This window comes from Chaetura pelagica, unplaced genomic scaffold (genome assembly GCF_000747805.2).
Source record: "Chaetura pelagica isolate M959 unplaced genomic scaffold, ChaPel_1.0 scaffold297, whole genome shotgun sequence".
Taxonomy (NCBI): domain Eukaryota; kingdom Metazoa; phylum Chordata; class Aves; order Apodiformes; family Apodidae; genus Chaetura; species Chaetura pelagica.
In genome coordinates, this window is record NW_009953965.1 from 262456 (window position 1) to 277058 (window position 14603).

The 14603-nt window shown below is 50.7% G+C and overlaps 1 protein-coding gene across 1 annotated transcript in view; it reads left to right on the forward strand.

The window, feature by feature from the left end:
- ZC3H3 (zinc finger CCCH-type containing 3) overlaps positions 1 to 3777 on the forward strand; it is a 177559-nt gene extending 173782 nt beyond the window's left edge. Inside the window, exons 10-12 of the mRNA XM_010002150.1 lie at positions 1646 to 1821; positions 2942 to 3150; positions 3713 to 3777. Coding sequence (XP_010000452.1) covers positions 1646 to 1821; positions 2942 to 3150; positions 3713 to 3777 — 450 coding nt within the window. The remainder of the gene's footprint in view (positions 1 to 1645; positions 1822 to 2941; positions 3151 to 3712) is intronic.
- The last annotated feature ends 10826 nt before the right edge of the window (positions 3778 to 14603 follow it).

Here is a 14603-nt window from a genome sequence, read left to right on the forward strand (position 1 = left end):
GGTGGGTTCATCAGCTTGATGGTGGGTTGTGGAGTCTCCTTCTCTGGAGACATTCAAACCCACCTGGACACGTTCCTGTGTGATGTGCTCTGGGTGACCCTGCTCTGGCAGGGGGGTTGGACTGGGTGATCTTTTGAGGTCCCTTCCAACCCCTATGATTCTGTGATCAGCTTGGAGGGTGCATCCTTGATGAGAATGGGTCTCCTTGGACATTGTGGGACTGAGCAGGGCTCCAGGACCTTTCTCCCACCCTTCATCCCTTGGGATACACTGGGATGAGCTCTCTGGGTTACTGGGTGGTAGTGTCATGGGCTCGGGAACAGTTGGAGATTAGGGAGACGTGGTTCTTTCTCCTTGTCCCCAACCAAAATTCCCAGCCACCCATGTAGAAATCACAGCTGAAGGCTTCTCCTCTGCCCTGTTCACCTCTTCCTGCCATTACCACTGCCAAAAAAAAAAAGCCATTTACCAGCAGAAAGCCCTGTCCTGGGGAAGCTGTGGAGCACTTCCAATGTCTCCCTCTCACTGTGGGGGTGGCTGTGAGAATTGCTGCTGGGAGCCACCAAAATGCTGGGCTGGGAGCACAGAAACACTTAGAGGAGTGAACATCTTGATGCCATTGTTTTGACAGTGTTGTGACCATGCTATGCCTTCTTGGATAGGAGAACATTAGCCAAGCTCCTTCCTAAGTAGACTGGGTTGGTCTCCACCTGTGGACCACCTGAAGGAGGAGGCTGGTCCAGGCAGTAGTTCCACAAGAAGTCCAAAAAGGAACATGCTTCCTTTCTGTTCTCCCATGCTCCTTCCCACGTCCCAAGCATGTCTGGAACAGGAAAGTCCTGTCTCCTCTCTGAAACCAGTGGGACCTCCCAGCATCACCACCTTGGAGGTAGATCATTGCTGTTGAGACTTTGGTTATTTGGATCCTTAAAATGAGACTCTTGGAAAGTTGTGGTGAAGTGCTTGGCATCTCCCAGAGGAGACTCAATATTTCCTAATAGTATCCTGTGTCCAGTTCTGGAATCTCCAACATAAGAAGAACATAGAACTCCTTGAGTGTGTCCAGAGGAGGCCACCAAGATGATCAGAGAGCTGGAGCACCTCCCCTATGAAAACAGGCTGAGGAAATTGGGATTGTTCAGCCTAGAGAAGGGAAGGCTCCATGGTGACCTTATAGCAACTTTCCAATACCTGAAGGGGCCTACAAGAAAGCTGGGGTAGGGCTTTTGACACGGGTGTGTAGTGAGAGGACAAGGGGCAATGGTCTGAAGCTGAAAGAGGGGAGATTCAGGTTGGACATTAGGAAAAAGTTCTTTGCTGTGAGGGTGGTGAGATGCTGGAACTGGTTGTCCAAGGAGGTTGTGGATGCCCCACCCCTGGAGGTCTTCAAGACCAGGTTGGATGGGGCCTTGAGCAACCTGATCTAGTGGGAGGTGTCCCTGCCCATGCAGGGGGGTTGGAACTAGGTGATCTTTAATGTCCCTTGCAACCCAAACCATGCTGTGATTCTATGATTTGTCATGGGATCCTTCTCTTCCCTTAGCAACGTGTTGGTGCCACTTGAAGGAACCCACCTCTGAGACCCTGTTCTCCTCTCCAGGTTCTCCCTGCCTTTCCTGACATAGCTCTCTTGTTTCCCTCACAGTGCAAGAAGAAGCACACGCTGGTTTGCCCCGACTTTGCCAAGAAGGGTGTTTGCCCCAGGGGTGCCTGGTGCAAGCTGCTGCACCCACAGAAGAAGCGTCACTCAAGAGAGGAAGAGGATGGGGACCGCAATGAGCCCCTCTCCAAGTGGAGACGGGTCAAGGAGGAGACAAACAGGTGGGAAAGAGCAGAAGAAACTCAACTTTGCTGCTCTTCACGTTTTCTTTCTAACCTGCTCTGGATGTTTCCTCTTCCAGATGTGTCTCTGTCCATCTGCTGGTTTATTTTAAGGTGTTGCTGATGTGGGTCACTGTGGTGCCTTCTTGATTGAGCCACCATGGGCAGTAGGGTTGGGCAAGGAAGAGGTCTTCAGACTGATGGAGAGGGTCTTGCAACCCAGTTTGCTGTTGGAGTGTGGGTGTCTTCACCCTTAGATATGTGCCATCCAGGGCTTCATCATCTCCAGGTATCTCTGAGGCTTTTGTAGATCTTCTTCCTGGATGATGCAGGAGTCCTGATGAAGACTCCACCACCAAAAGTGGACACAGTTTATCCATAGCCCTGTGGGAAAAGGGAAACCATCGTCCTTCTTCCTCTCTCCAAATCCATGGTGGAGAGCAGAGCTGAGCCCTCAGCATGGCATGAAGGGGCTTCCCACTCACTGCCTGAAGAAGCAGAGATGGAGATACAACAGGTTTTGTAAAGCCTTTTGATGTTGGGCTGGTTTCTTGGTTAATCCTTGGAAGTTCTCTGACCTCTCTCTGGACAAAGATGATGCTTTTGGGTGCTGGGATGGAGCCCACAAGCAGAGGGATGCCTTGGTCATTGTCCCCACAGGGAGACAGATTTTCTTGAGCTTGGCACATCCTTGCCTTCTTCTGCTCTCATTCCCAAGCCTTGCCTGCAAAACGACTACATTTCCATGGAATTAAAGCTAAAAATCCTTGTTAGAGGGAGGAGAAAATCCTGACTTGGATGCTTGGCTCCTCCATGGCTCTTAGAAGCAAGACATGGAGGGGAAGGTGGGAACTGGGAGCTGTGCCAGTCTGGTCTATGTTCTTGGTCCTGGGCCTCATCCTTGTCCTACCTTGTAAGGTAGCAGAGGGGGACGAGTGCTCAGTCAGCTCCAAACTTATCCCAAGGGTCAGAAGAGCCTTGGAATGACTCCTAGCTCATGCCCCCTGTGTGAACCAGGTGCAGAATATCTGCTCCTTGCTCTTTGTAGGGAAGGAGGAACGGATGCACATGTTGCCAAGAGGGATCATTGTATTTTCCCTTGTTTTTTTGCCTCCTTCAGGGATGATCCAGCTCAGCTCCATGATGATGGAGAAATTCCTGGACCCTCCAACGTGGAGCCAGAGGTGAAGGTTAAGAAAGAGAGAGGCACCTCACCAACCAGCTGGCTGCAAAAGCTGCCCTCCTTCATCTCTCTCCAGTCCTCACCATCCCCTGGTCACCAAAGCTGCAAAGTGGAGAAGGGTGAAGATGAGTCAGAGGATGAGCCAGGTAGGAAGCACTTGCTCTGCTTTTCCTCACATGTGCTCTGAGCTGGTTCCAAGTCACTGAGCAGGAGAGTTATTCCCCTGCTGCTCTCCATGGGTTTGGGTGGGATTGGTGTTCCTTGTGAGTCACCAAATGCTCCAGCTGGGGTGGCAACTGGGATTTGCATCTCTGGTCATGCAGATGGATGAGTCCCTGGCTTTGCTCCCAAAACCACACAGTAGGATTTTATCCTCATCTTTTATCATCAGCTCCTTCTTCCTTATCATATAAATTATCCAATGATGACTCCAATCTCACTCCTGTAATGGAGTTCCTGGTAGGAAGGTGTTTCAGAGGGATGTAGTGATGTTGTGCCCCATTGCTGGACCTGCAGAAGGACCTGTGGACCATCTCCAGACCTCTGGACCAACCATTGCACACATTTCCTGGGAAAAAATAAGCTGGGGAAAACTGTTGAAGTGCTGAGGAGAAGGATTTTTGTTTCTCTGCAGAGTGGCTCATGGTGGAGGTTGGCTGCATTTCTGCTCCTCCAACATTCTCCTTGGTTCCTGCTCTCCTCATTCAGCTCCTACACTGGAAAACCCCTTCATCACCAGCAGCTCTGCAGAAGGGGAATTTGGGGCATTCTAAGGATGTGTCCATAGGAGCAGAGGTGATGGAGAGAGTGAGGAGATCATGCCTTGTCCTTCCCAGTGCTGGATGGGAGGTTTTCAGTTGGATAATGCTTCACCTTTTCCCCTCCCGTCCTTCCCTGGAGGGATGTGGAGCATTTCCCGAGCACCTTTTCGTGAAGGGAAACAGCACCTGGCACAGATCTCAACATGTTTTCACAGAATCATCTCCAAGGCTGGAAAAGCCCTTTCAGATCACCAAGTCCAGCCTATGACCAACACCATGGCCCTAAGTGCCTCCTCCAGCCTTTCCTTGAACATCTCCAGGGATGGTGCCTCCACCACTTCCCTGGGAAGTCCATCCCAATGTCTGATCACCCTCTCCATGGGGAGGTGCTTCCTGATATCCAACCTAAACCTCCCCTGGAGCAACTTCAGGCCAGGCCCTCTTGTTGCTACTTGTCTGGAAGGTAATGTGGCAGTAATGATGAAATCTCCACCACCAGCTTGGCTGGTAGAAGATGTGGCTTGATATGAACTGAAGGGCTGGAGCATCTCTCCCTGTCTTTGATCCTGTGCCTGCTCTGACTGACTGCGGAGCCGGAGCACGATCCCACTGGGAAAAGGGATAAACTCAGCTCTAAAAGCCAGGCTGGGGCTTTTGCCCTGTCATCCGTAAATGGGTGCTGAGGATTGCAGAGCTTTGCCTGGCTCAACCACAAAGCTCTTCGAGCCAGGGAGGGCTGAGATGCCTTAACACTGTCGGAAAGAGAATTCCCAGGATTAGCAACATATTCCTGAAGTCACAGGCGAACGCGGGCGCTGTCGAGCCACGGCCTGGTGGAGAGGGCAAGGGACCATCCCAACTGGGAAAAGCTCCATGACGTGGGGTGAAGCTCTGGGCTTCCCTTTCCAGCAATTTCTTCCCCCCACCACGTCCCTCCCTCCTTCCCTCTCCTTGGCCCTGGTTCAACTCCCTTTTGATCTCGGCAGCAGGGCCGAGGAAGTGATCCCAAAGCAGCGACTAAATGGGGTTTTGATGTCTCTGTGGTGAAGATGGAGCAATTCATCCATGGACAAGAAAACTGCTGGAATGCCCTGGATTGTACTTAGCAGCTTGGAGTAACTCAGTCAAGAGGGTAGAGGTATCATCCTGGCATTGAGGACATCTTATTCCTCTTTGCTCTGGTTTGCATGGTCAGGGAAGCATGAATTCCAGATGTTTTGGGTGGGAGGATGAGTAGGAGGAGCTGGTTGAGTCCAAGGATGTTGTGAGGAAGGAGCTGATAGATACAGGATCCTTTCCCTTTGCCTGGGGAACACGTGGCATCAGAAAAGTGGATGCTGGAGGATCCATAGGAAAGGAAAACAGGGCAGGAATTGCAGATGGCTGTAAAATCATCTGATGAGGAAGCAGGTTCTGTCCCAAAGGGCTGCAGTGATCGGGTGAGCCCAAGGATGCTGTTGGGTTCCAGGCTTTGCTCCTGCTCAGCACTAGGGTAATTAAAATCTCATCAACACACAAATGAAGGGGCTCAGGGGCACAGCAGCAGCCAGGGACCCCCAGAACCTAATGGGAGAAAAGGAGTCCTGGCCACTAACTAACCACCATCCCAAGAGGGCACAGGATGAGGTTGTTTGTGCTACTAATGGACCATAAGCTTCGTGGTGGCCAAATCACAAGGTGTTTTTAAGCCTGAAGTTCTGGTTTGAGCTGAGTGAGTGGTCAGGATGAGTCCTCCAGTATCTCCAGGTAGTATCTGGTGTCAGTGATGGGGTCTGGGGGGGTCTGTGCCTACCCTGCTTGCAGCCTTCGTGCCAGGGATAATAGTGTGTTTCTGTCTGCAAAGCCTGAAGGTAACATGCAAATTGGTGGGATAGTAAATAAGGAAGACAGGTTATGATCATAGAGTGAGCTGGATTGCTTGGTTAAATGGTCACAATTTGAGGAAGTGCCCTTTTAATACTGGTAAATGCAGGAAGAATGAAGAAAAAAACAGTGTCTGTGCAGGAGGGATGGAGCAGAGAGGGGGTTGGAGATGACCTTTAAGGACCAGCATGGGCAACAGCATCAGCTGGTGGGGTTCCAGTGGGATCTGCAAGCCTCTGGCCCTGGGATATTTAAAAAAAAGGGACTGGAAAGCAGAGATGGGATCTGCATGCGTGAGTCCTCCTGCAAGAGGAGCTTTGTAATTTGGGTTCAGAGGAAGGATTCAGAGGGTGCTGGGGCTTTCCAAGCATCCAAAATACCCATTCATGCGACACGAGGAGCAAAAACTGCATCCAGCCAAGCATCCCAGCTAGGAAGGGTGAGCTGGGTGGGTGAACACCTCCTTGTGTTCTCCATCCATGAGGGCAATGCTGAAGGGAATCCGGGCTCCCCTGCCCCTCCCACACCCATTTCCAGGTAATGGGCTTCTCCATATTTCACCTTCCAGTTAAATAGCCTGCACTGGAGCCTAACTGGTCTCCCCATGCTAATTGTAAGCAAGCTCACCAATGCAAACCATTCCAATCGAGTGCTAATTTAATTAGAAAGCACCCATTTTAGTTAATTTGTTCGAGAAGATCACGGAAAACTCCTGGAGAGAACAGATGTTCTCCTCTCCCCCGATGAACATTCAGGGCTTTGTAAATGGCTCCACTCAGCCTTGTTTAGGAGAGAAAAGAGGATTTTATGGCTGCAAACGACCCTTTCTGTAAACATTTTACAGCTCTCTGCACGTTTGAGCGACGATAAACCCCGAGCAGCTCGGCGGGCTGCAAATTTGCGGCCAGACGGCCGCGGTTTTATTGTCATATTTCACGGTCGTAACGTTAATGGAAGATGCTCTGTACAGGCTTTTTTTTTTTTGTAACGGCTCCGCTGAGCACGCTCTGAGGCTTCCAGCTTTGGAGGGGTTTGGTTGGAGGTGCAGCCCTTCTGGGTGTGTTTACAGCTTCCACTTTCTGGAGGGATGACTCCGGCGATGCGGATCTTTCCCCTCTCTCGCCGAGCGGGCTGGGCACGTGTTGGAGGGTCAACCCCAATAGGGCCATGTGGCTGTGAGGATGGGCCAAGCTGTTAGTGTTGGATCATCTGAGCATCCTCAGCTTCTAGACCCCACCTGTGTCCAGTTCTGGGATCCCCAAGATAAGGAGGAGCTTCTGGAGGAAATCCAGAGGAGGCCATGAGAATGATCCAAGGGCTGGAGCAGCTCTGCTCTGGAGCCAGGCTGGGAGAGTTGGGGTGTTCAGCCTGGAGAAGAGAAGGCTCCAGGGAGACCTTAGAGCACCTTCCAGTGCCTGAAGGGGCTCCAGGAAAGCTGGGGAGGGACTTGGGACAAGGGCAGGGAGGGATGGGAGCAGGGGGAAGGGTTTCCAGCTGGCAGAGGGAGCTGGAGCTGAGATGGGAGGGAGAAATTCTTTGCTGTGAGCGTGGGGAGCCCCTGGCCCAAGTTGCCCAGAGAAGCTGTGGCCATGTCCTGTTTATGTTGGAAGACCATCTTCATCCACCCTGGATGATTTCAAATACCTTTTGGTCGTGGGTGCACCTTTCCCAGCCCAGAGAGACAGATGTGTTGGTACTCAGGCTGGTGGACCTCACCAAGATGGGGACTCCCTGGTGGACCTTGCCTGTCTTTCTGTAGTGATGCCTTATATCTGACATCCCTTGCCTCCATCCCTCCCTCCTTCCATCTCCATCCCTCCCTCCTTCCATCTCCATCCCCTCGTAAAACCCTGATCCTGCTGGATAATCCCATAAGGCTTGAGGTACCATCAGGTTTTGGGGTCCTTCAGATACCAGGTGTTGCTGAACATCGGGGTTGGATCTCCTCATGTCTTGTGAGCTCCAAGAAGGTCTGAAAGTCAGAAACTTCCCTGCCTTTTGATTTAGTTATTGCAAAGTGGCAAATTTAGGTGAAACTTCCAGTAAACCCAATGGACACTGTGACTTTTTCTAAGTGGACTCTTGCTCTGAATCAGAATTGTCTGTTTTTTTTCTGTCCTACAGAAGTGCTGTTGAAAATGTTCTTCTTTTATTTACCTTCTGCCTTGACCAAGTCACCTGAATGTTTCCAGTCCTCTTCCCTTACTGATTTGCAGGTGACTTATCAGACCTGCCAAGTCTCTCTCCTTTCCCAGGACTGACATCTGCTGCATCCAGATTAATTTTTTACCCTTTTTGGGTTTTTTGGGGTCTTTGCTGCCTGCGATGGTCTGGAGATCAGAGCTTTTAGGCTTTGCTTAGGATTTCTGAGGACTTCTCTCCTTCAGACCACCTCCACTGGGCAGCCCCCTTGTCCTGAGTTGTTTAGTGACCTGAAAACTGGAGGTAGAAGAGCCCTCCCAAGGTGTTGATACCCCGTCTTCTTCAGGCTAAGCTTCAGCTCACCAGTAAAGGACAGATGTGTTGTTGACATCTTCTCTTCATGGTCAAGTCACCATGTCCCACCAGGTCACGGTGTCTCTGCCATGTCCACAACCCAGCAAAGACCTTCTCCCATCCCTGCAGCTTGTGCTTGTTTTCTTGTTGCTTTTTTTTCATCCAAAAAAGAAGGAATTAAGGAGAAGAGACGTAGAAAGGACATCCCAGCATAGATGTCCTGCTCTGCAAGTGTGGTAGGAGATTGGGCACTGCCAGACACTGATGGGACATCTCCTCCATCATGTCCCTCCTTAAAACACACTGTTTAGGAAGCAAGAAAGCATCTGAGCATGTTTTTCTTCTGGACAAAGCTTCTCCTGACATCCCAGCCCTTGAGGTTCCCTCACTTGAGGGGCAGAAAGTCATGGTGGAACAGCAGGGGGAGCTTTTGGTACAGGTTGTCTCACTTGGATGGATTTAGGGATGAAGCCAAAGAGCTTTTTTGTGTGAAAAATCATTGTGCTGAAAATTCTGGGGCTTGACTCTTGATGATGACCCTTCCATCTTGCCTTTTCTTCATAGGATTTATTAAATAATAATAATAATAATAATAACAACAATAATAATAATAATTTAAATAAAGACATTTTCCTGCTAAAGTTTCTCCAGGAGCTGACTCAGCCAAGCACTTTTGCTGGGAAAGGAAAAACCATTTTGAGGGAAGATTCAGCCCTTGTGCTCCCCCAGAGCAGCCAGAATAGACTTAAGGGATATTTTTTCCTTGGAGAATGGGAGGAATAAAAGTGCGTGTGTGGAGTTTGAAGGATTCCTCCTCATGGTGTTAAACATCAGGGAGATGGCACTCCAAGCCATCAGGTGGAACCTTTTTCATCCCCTTTGCTTTTTTAATCACTGGAGCATTAGCTGAGTGGTCGTTAGAACTCCTGCTAATTGCAGCCCCCTCATTAGCCTGCTGTGTTTTAGGAGATGGGATTGTTTTTTGTGTTTGGCACCATTCTACACAGGGTCAGCTGTAAGGGAGGAGCAGGGTGGTTGCAGGTGCTGTGACCTGTATGAAGCTTCTGGGAAGGAGGACGAGTAGGTGCTGACTTCTTCTCTCTGGTTACCAACAACAGGACCCAAGGGAATGGTAGGAAGATGTGCAGGGGGATGTTTAGGTGGGACATTAGGAAGAGGTTCTTCACCCAGAGGGTGGTGGAGCACTGGAATAGGCTCCCCAGGGGAGCAGTAATGGCACAGAACCTGACAATATTCAAGAAAGACTTGGACATGCCCTCAGGGACATGGTGTGGACTTTGGGGTTGTCCTGGTCTGGGGCCAGAGTTGGACTTGCTGATCCAGGCTGTCTGAAGAGGTGGTTGAGCCACCATCCCTGAAGACATCCAAAAAGATGTGGTGCCAGGGAACAGGGTTTAGTGGTGGAAGCAGCAGAGTTAGGGTGGTGATTGGACTCAATGATCTTGAAGGTCTTTTCCAACCAGAGTGATACTGTGAAGCCCCTTCCCAGAGCCCAGCTGGATGCAGGAGAGGATAAAATCCCCTGGCAGAACTGGAAGCGTGGTGAAGATCAACCATCCCATCACACTGGAAGTTGGTGAGGAAGGGAAACATCAACGTAACCAGCTTTGCCTCTGGAAAAGCTTTTTTACAGCTGGATGGCAGAGTTTGGAAAGCTGCAAGACTTGGGCTCTGGGGCTTCTGCATCTTCCACCCATAATGTGGAGCATCTCCAGCTGCCTCTCACCCTGGCAGATTGGGAAGAAAAGCAATTTTTTAAACCCTCAGCAATGGAGCGTCATGAATGGGGAGAGGATCTAGGGACAAGGACCAGCCCCACCTCCTTTTATCCCCTTCCGAGGGGATTCATAGAATCATTAAATATTTTAGGTTGGAAGGGACCAAAAGCTCATCTAGTTCCAACCCCCCTGCATGGGCAGGGACACCTCCCAGCAGCCCAGGCTGCTCCAAGCCCCATCCAACCTGCCCTTCAACACTGCCAGGGATGGGGCAGCCACAGCTTCTCTGGGCACCCTGGGCCAGGGGCTCCCCACCCTCACAGCCCAGAATTTCTCCCTGAAGTATAAGCTAAACCTCTTCCAGTTTGAAGACATCATGCCTTGTCTCATCCCTCCCTGCCCTTGTCCCAAGCCTCTCCCCAGCTTTCCTGGAGCCCCTTCAGGCACTAGAAGCTGCTCTAAGGTTTCCCTGGAGCCTTCTCTTCTCCAGGCTGAACACCCCAACTCTCCCAGCCTGTCTCCAGAGCAGAGCTGCTCCAGCCCTCCCATCATCTCCATGGTCTCCTCTGGCCTCACTCCAACAGCTCCATGTCCTTCTTGTGTTGGTCTCAGAAGTGGCCCCAGCCCTGCAGGGGGGTCTCAGCAGAGAGGAGCAGAGGGGGCTGAGGATCCATCCCAGGACACGGTTGGTTTCTGGGCTGCCAGTGCACATTCCCCACCTTTAAATCCCCCTTCTCTCAGCAGCTGGATGAAATGAATTTTGTTTTAACTTGCCCGTGGGCTGCAGCTGGAGCTGCTCAACTCGGCAACATCTGGGGGAAGGCCAAGTTTTATTGAAAAATATAACAGTGCCACCTGAAGTGTGATTTACTGCCCTGTCCACTCCTCAGGCTTGATAATATATTTCTATTAGATTTCCTTCTTTTCCCTCCCTTCTCCTGGCAAAGAGTGACAAGTTTCTCTTTCTGCTTGACACCTTCTTAGGCTTAGGCAAAATAAATGTTGATTTTCATCAAGAGGAAGAGTCTTGGAAGTCCTAATTCTCCAGTGAGGCTGACAAGCTCAGCAAAAGCCACCCGGCTTTCGAGGGAGAGCTTGTGATCCAGCCCCGGCTCTTCTCTTTGGAAGCAGCTCAATCGTTGTAATGAAAAAGGGGTTTCTTAGCCTGGCTTTTGCTAACTAGAAATTATATACCTGGTTCCTGGAAGATGGATTGTGTGGCTGAGGAAATGTAGAGAAGAAAAGGAGGTGGGAAGGGGGGGGGGGGAGAGAGAGAGTGTGAAGGCGCGTGAGATGCGGCCCAAGATTGATTCTGCCGTTTGCAGGATCTCCCGTGCACAAAGGCAGAAAAGGTATTTGGGGTGGGTTAAGTGACACCCCTGTTTTTTCCAGGTTTCCCCCCTTCCAGCTATCACTGTGGAGCATTTCAGGATGTGGACTTGGCCCATCCCTGGCTGCTCTCCACACTCCATCCTTTCCAGGAGCGACATCTCCCTCCATCCGAAGCGACAACCTGGACCACTTTAGTCCTTTGACAACCTATTACCCTGGTTAATGGTCAGACTTTATGATCTTAAAGATCTTTTCCAACCAGAACAATTCTATTATTTTGGTTTTATTTCATTGTTTTCCACCTTGATTTTTTGAGGGACACGTTTGAAATCAAACTTGGATGCTCTGAAAGCATCTTGGCTCCGTCCAACCCTTTACCAAAGTCAGGAAGCCAATTATAGTCCATTTAAAAATAACTTCATTTTTTTGTGTGGGGTTTTTTTTTCCCTCCTGAAAAAGAAGAAATCTATATTTCTAATTCTATCATCATATTTGCTTTGAATTGCAAAATTAGCTACTTAAGTTTCCTGGAGGGACATTGAGTCGTTTCCACCACTCTGGTTGGACCAAGGCCACAATCGCTGGTGGGGCAGGAACAAGGAGATGCTGATTTTGACCCTTTGGGGGGTTCTTGACAGACCCTAATTTGGAAATCCCAGGCTGGGAAAACCCATTTGTCTTGATGCAAAAGTGATACTTGTGGTCAAGTGGAAAATCTGGGTGAGTGGACAGAGGCCATGGGGGGTGCGATGAGCGTCTGCTCAGCGTTGCTCTTCCCTCAAAGCTGAATTTGGCTGCCTTGCTGTTGACTAATAGCCACGTCTGTGGTGGCTGCTCTGCAGGCCTCTGATGTATGGGTGTTATATTAAGGGTGGAAAGGTGCTAAATGAGCCCTCTTTATTTTACATAAATTAGCTCAAAGACCATGTGTCACTGCCACAGCGGCTTCGACTCTGAGCAAGTTTGTTTACCCAAGTTTAAAAGGAAAGAAGAACTCCTGGTAGCTCCTTGTTGTCAGATGCTCCTTTAGGTCTTTGTCCCTCCAACCTCCCCTGACCCAAAATTTTCTCCTTTTGGACTTTCATGGCTGCTTGAAAGTGACCATGGTCCCGTCTCCACGTTGGGTATCATCGTTGGGAAGCAGGATGTGGTGGGGAACACCAGGGCTGGGTTTTTGCAGAAAGGTGGGCAAGTTGTGTGCTGCTCATCCAGACCTAGATCTAAGGAAGATCTAGGGTGGGGAAACATTGGTCCAGGTTGCCCAGAGAGGTAGGAGAAGCCCCATCCCTGGAAACATTCAGGGTCAGGTTGGATGAGGCTCTGAGCAACCTGGTCTTGTTGAAGATGTCCCTGCTCATGGCACGGGGGTTGGAGTAGATGACCTTGAAGGTCCCTTCCAATTAAAACCATTTGAATATTCTCTGATTGTAACACCTGCATCTGGATGGGGTTTGGGCTGGATTTTCTTCAGCTCATCCACCTCCTGTAATCCCAAGTGAGAGGAGACTTTCCCCTAAACTTCATAGCTCAACAAGCTACAGGCTCATTTTCCCAGGAAAACTCCTCCCTTTCCCATCTGCATTCATCTCAGTGTCTTCTCCTCTCCAGAGTGGTCACTATTGCTCAGTCTGACAGGGAAAACCCCATAACCACCTCTCCACATCCTTCAGGGAAGGAAGATAGGAGAAAATCTGCAGAACAGCATGTCCAACGTTGTGGTTGAAATGGAGGACTTGACATCATCCACCCTGGTCCATGGGATGTGCCTGTACTTATCCTTCCAAGAGGTCACCAGCCAGAGGCACTTCACAGAGTTTTGGCTTTATATGAACATCTGGGACCCTCTCTGGGGGAGGCACAGAGCTCCAGGAAGCAGAAGTCATTGCTGAGGTTCTCCAAACCTTCCACCAGCATGGCCAGAGCACCAAGCATGAAGTAACCTCTTGCTTGCTGGAGTTCTGCTCTTCCCTGCTCCAGCCCATTCCTTGGGCAGGTTGTGCTGCTCACCCTGGGCTGCAATTTGAAATTCTGGCTACTCTTTATTTTCTTTTCAACCCATAACTTGTGGACTTTGTGGCCAACTGGCTGCTCTGTGGTGGGAAGGAACCTCAGAGCACCTCCATCCTGTGATGCTTATGGGGAGCTAAGGATGCTCAGGGATTTGGGGAACCAATCATCTCCACCCCCCTATTGGGAAAGGGGGACATCCACTCCAGGCTCACAGGGAGGCACATCCCCAGCTCCCAAGGGACCAACTCTGCACCAAAAAGCTGGAGAAAGGACCACAGGGCAGCAAGACCAGGCTGAGCACCACGCTGGGGACACATGTGCCCACCAATTAGCTGGCAGAGCAATGGGGAAGCCATGACCATCACTGCAGGCTTTGGGATAAGAGGCAGAAGGTGTTATTAGATGGGCTTGTTTGTTATTTTCCCTAATGAGTTATTTTGTGCACCAATTAATCCTTCTTGCTGGTGGCACCGTGGCCTCTGGGGCAGCTTTTACTCCCTTTTCCTGCTTGTTTAATCACACAATGGGAGCAGCAGAGGAGCATGGGAAGCTCCTACACCCACATCCCAGGGGATTTCCATGGTGAGCCCGACCCAACCTTGATGACTTGCTCCTCTTTTTCCTCCTTTCCCTTCCCAGGCAGCAACAAATGGAAGAGGACTTTGCCACCAGCATCCTCATGGGACCCTGAAAACAGCCGCCTGGAGGAGGGTGGCAGAGGTGAGGCTGGTGGGTGCTCTTGGGGTCAGGTGCTGCTGGGGGAGATGACCATCCACATCCCCATGCCCATCTCTGGTATGTTAAACCACCATGACCAGGAAAGGAGAAGCCCAGGTGTGTCCAGACACATCTCACCCACCTCACACCATCACCTTTTAATAAGATCATCAAATGGTTTGGGTTGGAAATAACCTGAAAGATCATCTAGTTCCAACTCCCCTGCCATGATGCAGCCCCATGTCTGTGGCCAGAAGATCAAGGGAGAGGATTCTTCTCCTCTGCTCTTGTGGGACCCCACCTGGAATAATATGTCCAGTTAAGGAGCCCCCAACACAAGGATGTGGAGCTGTTGAAGAGAGGCCAGAGGAGGCCCCATAGATGCTGGGAGGGCTGGAGCAGCTCTGCTCTGAAGCCAGGCTGGGAGAGTTGGGGTGTTGAGCCTGGAGAAGAGAAGGCTCCAGGGAGACCTTAGAGCACCTTCCAGTGCCTGAAGGGGCTCCAGGAAAGCTGGGGAGGGGCTTGGGACAAGGGCAGGGAGGGATGGGAGCAGGGGGAAGGGTTTCCAGCTGGCAGAGGGAGCTGGAGATGAGATGAGAGGGAGAAATTCTGGTCTGTGAGGCTGGTGAGACCCTGGCCCAGGCTGCCCAGGGAAGCTGTGGCTGGCCCCTCCCCCGGAGT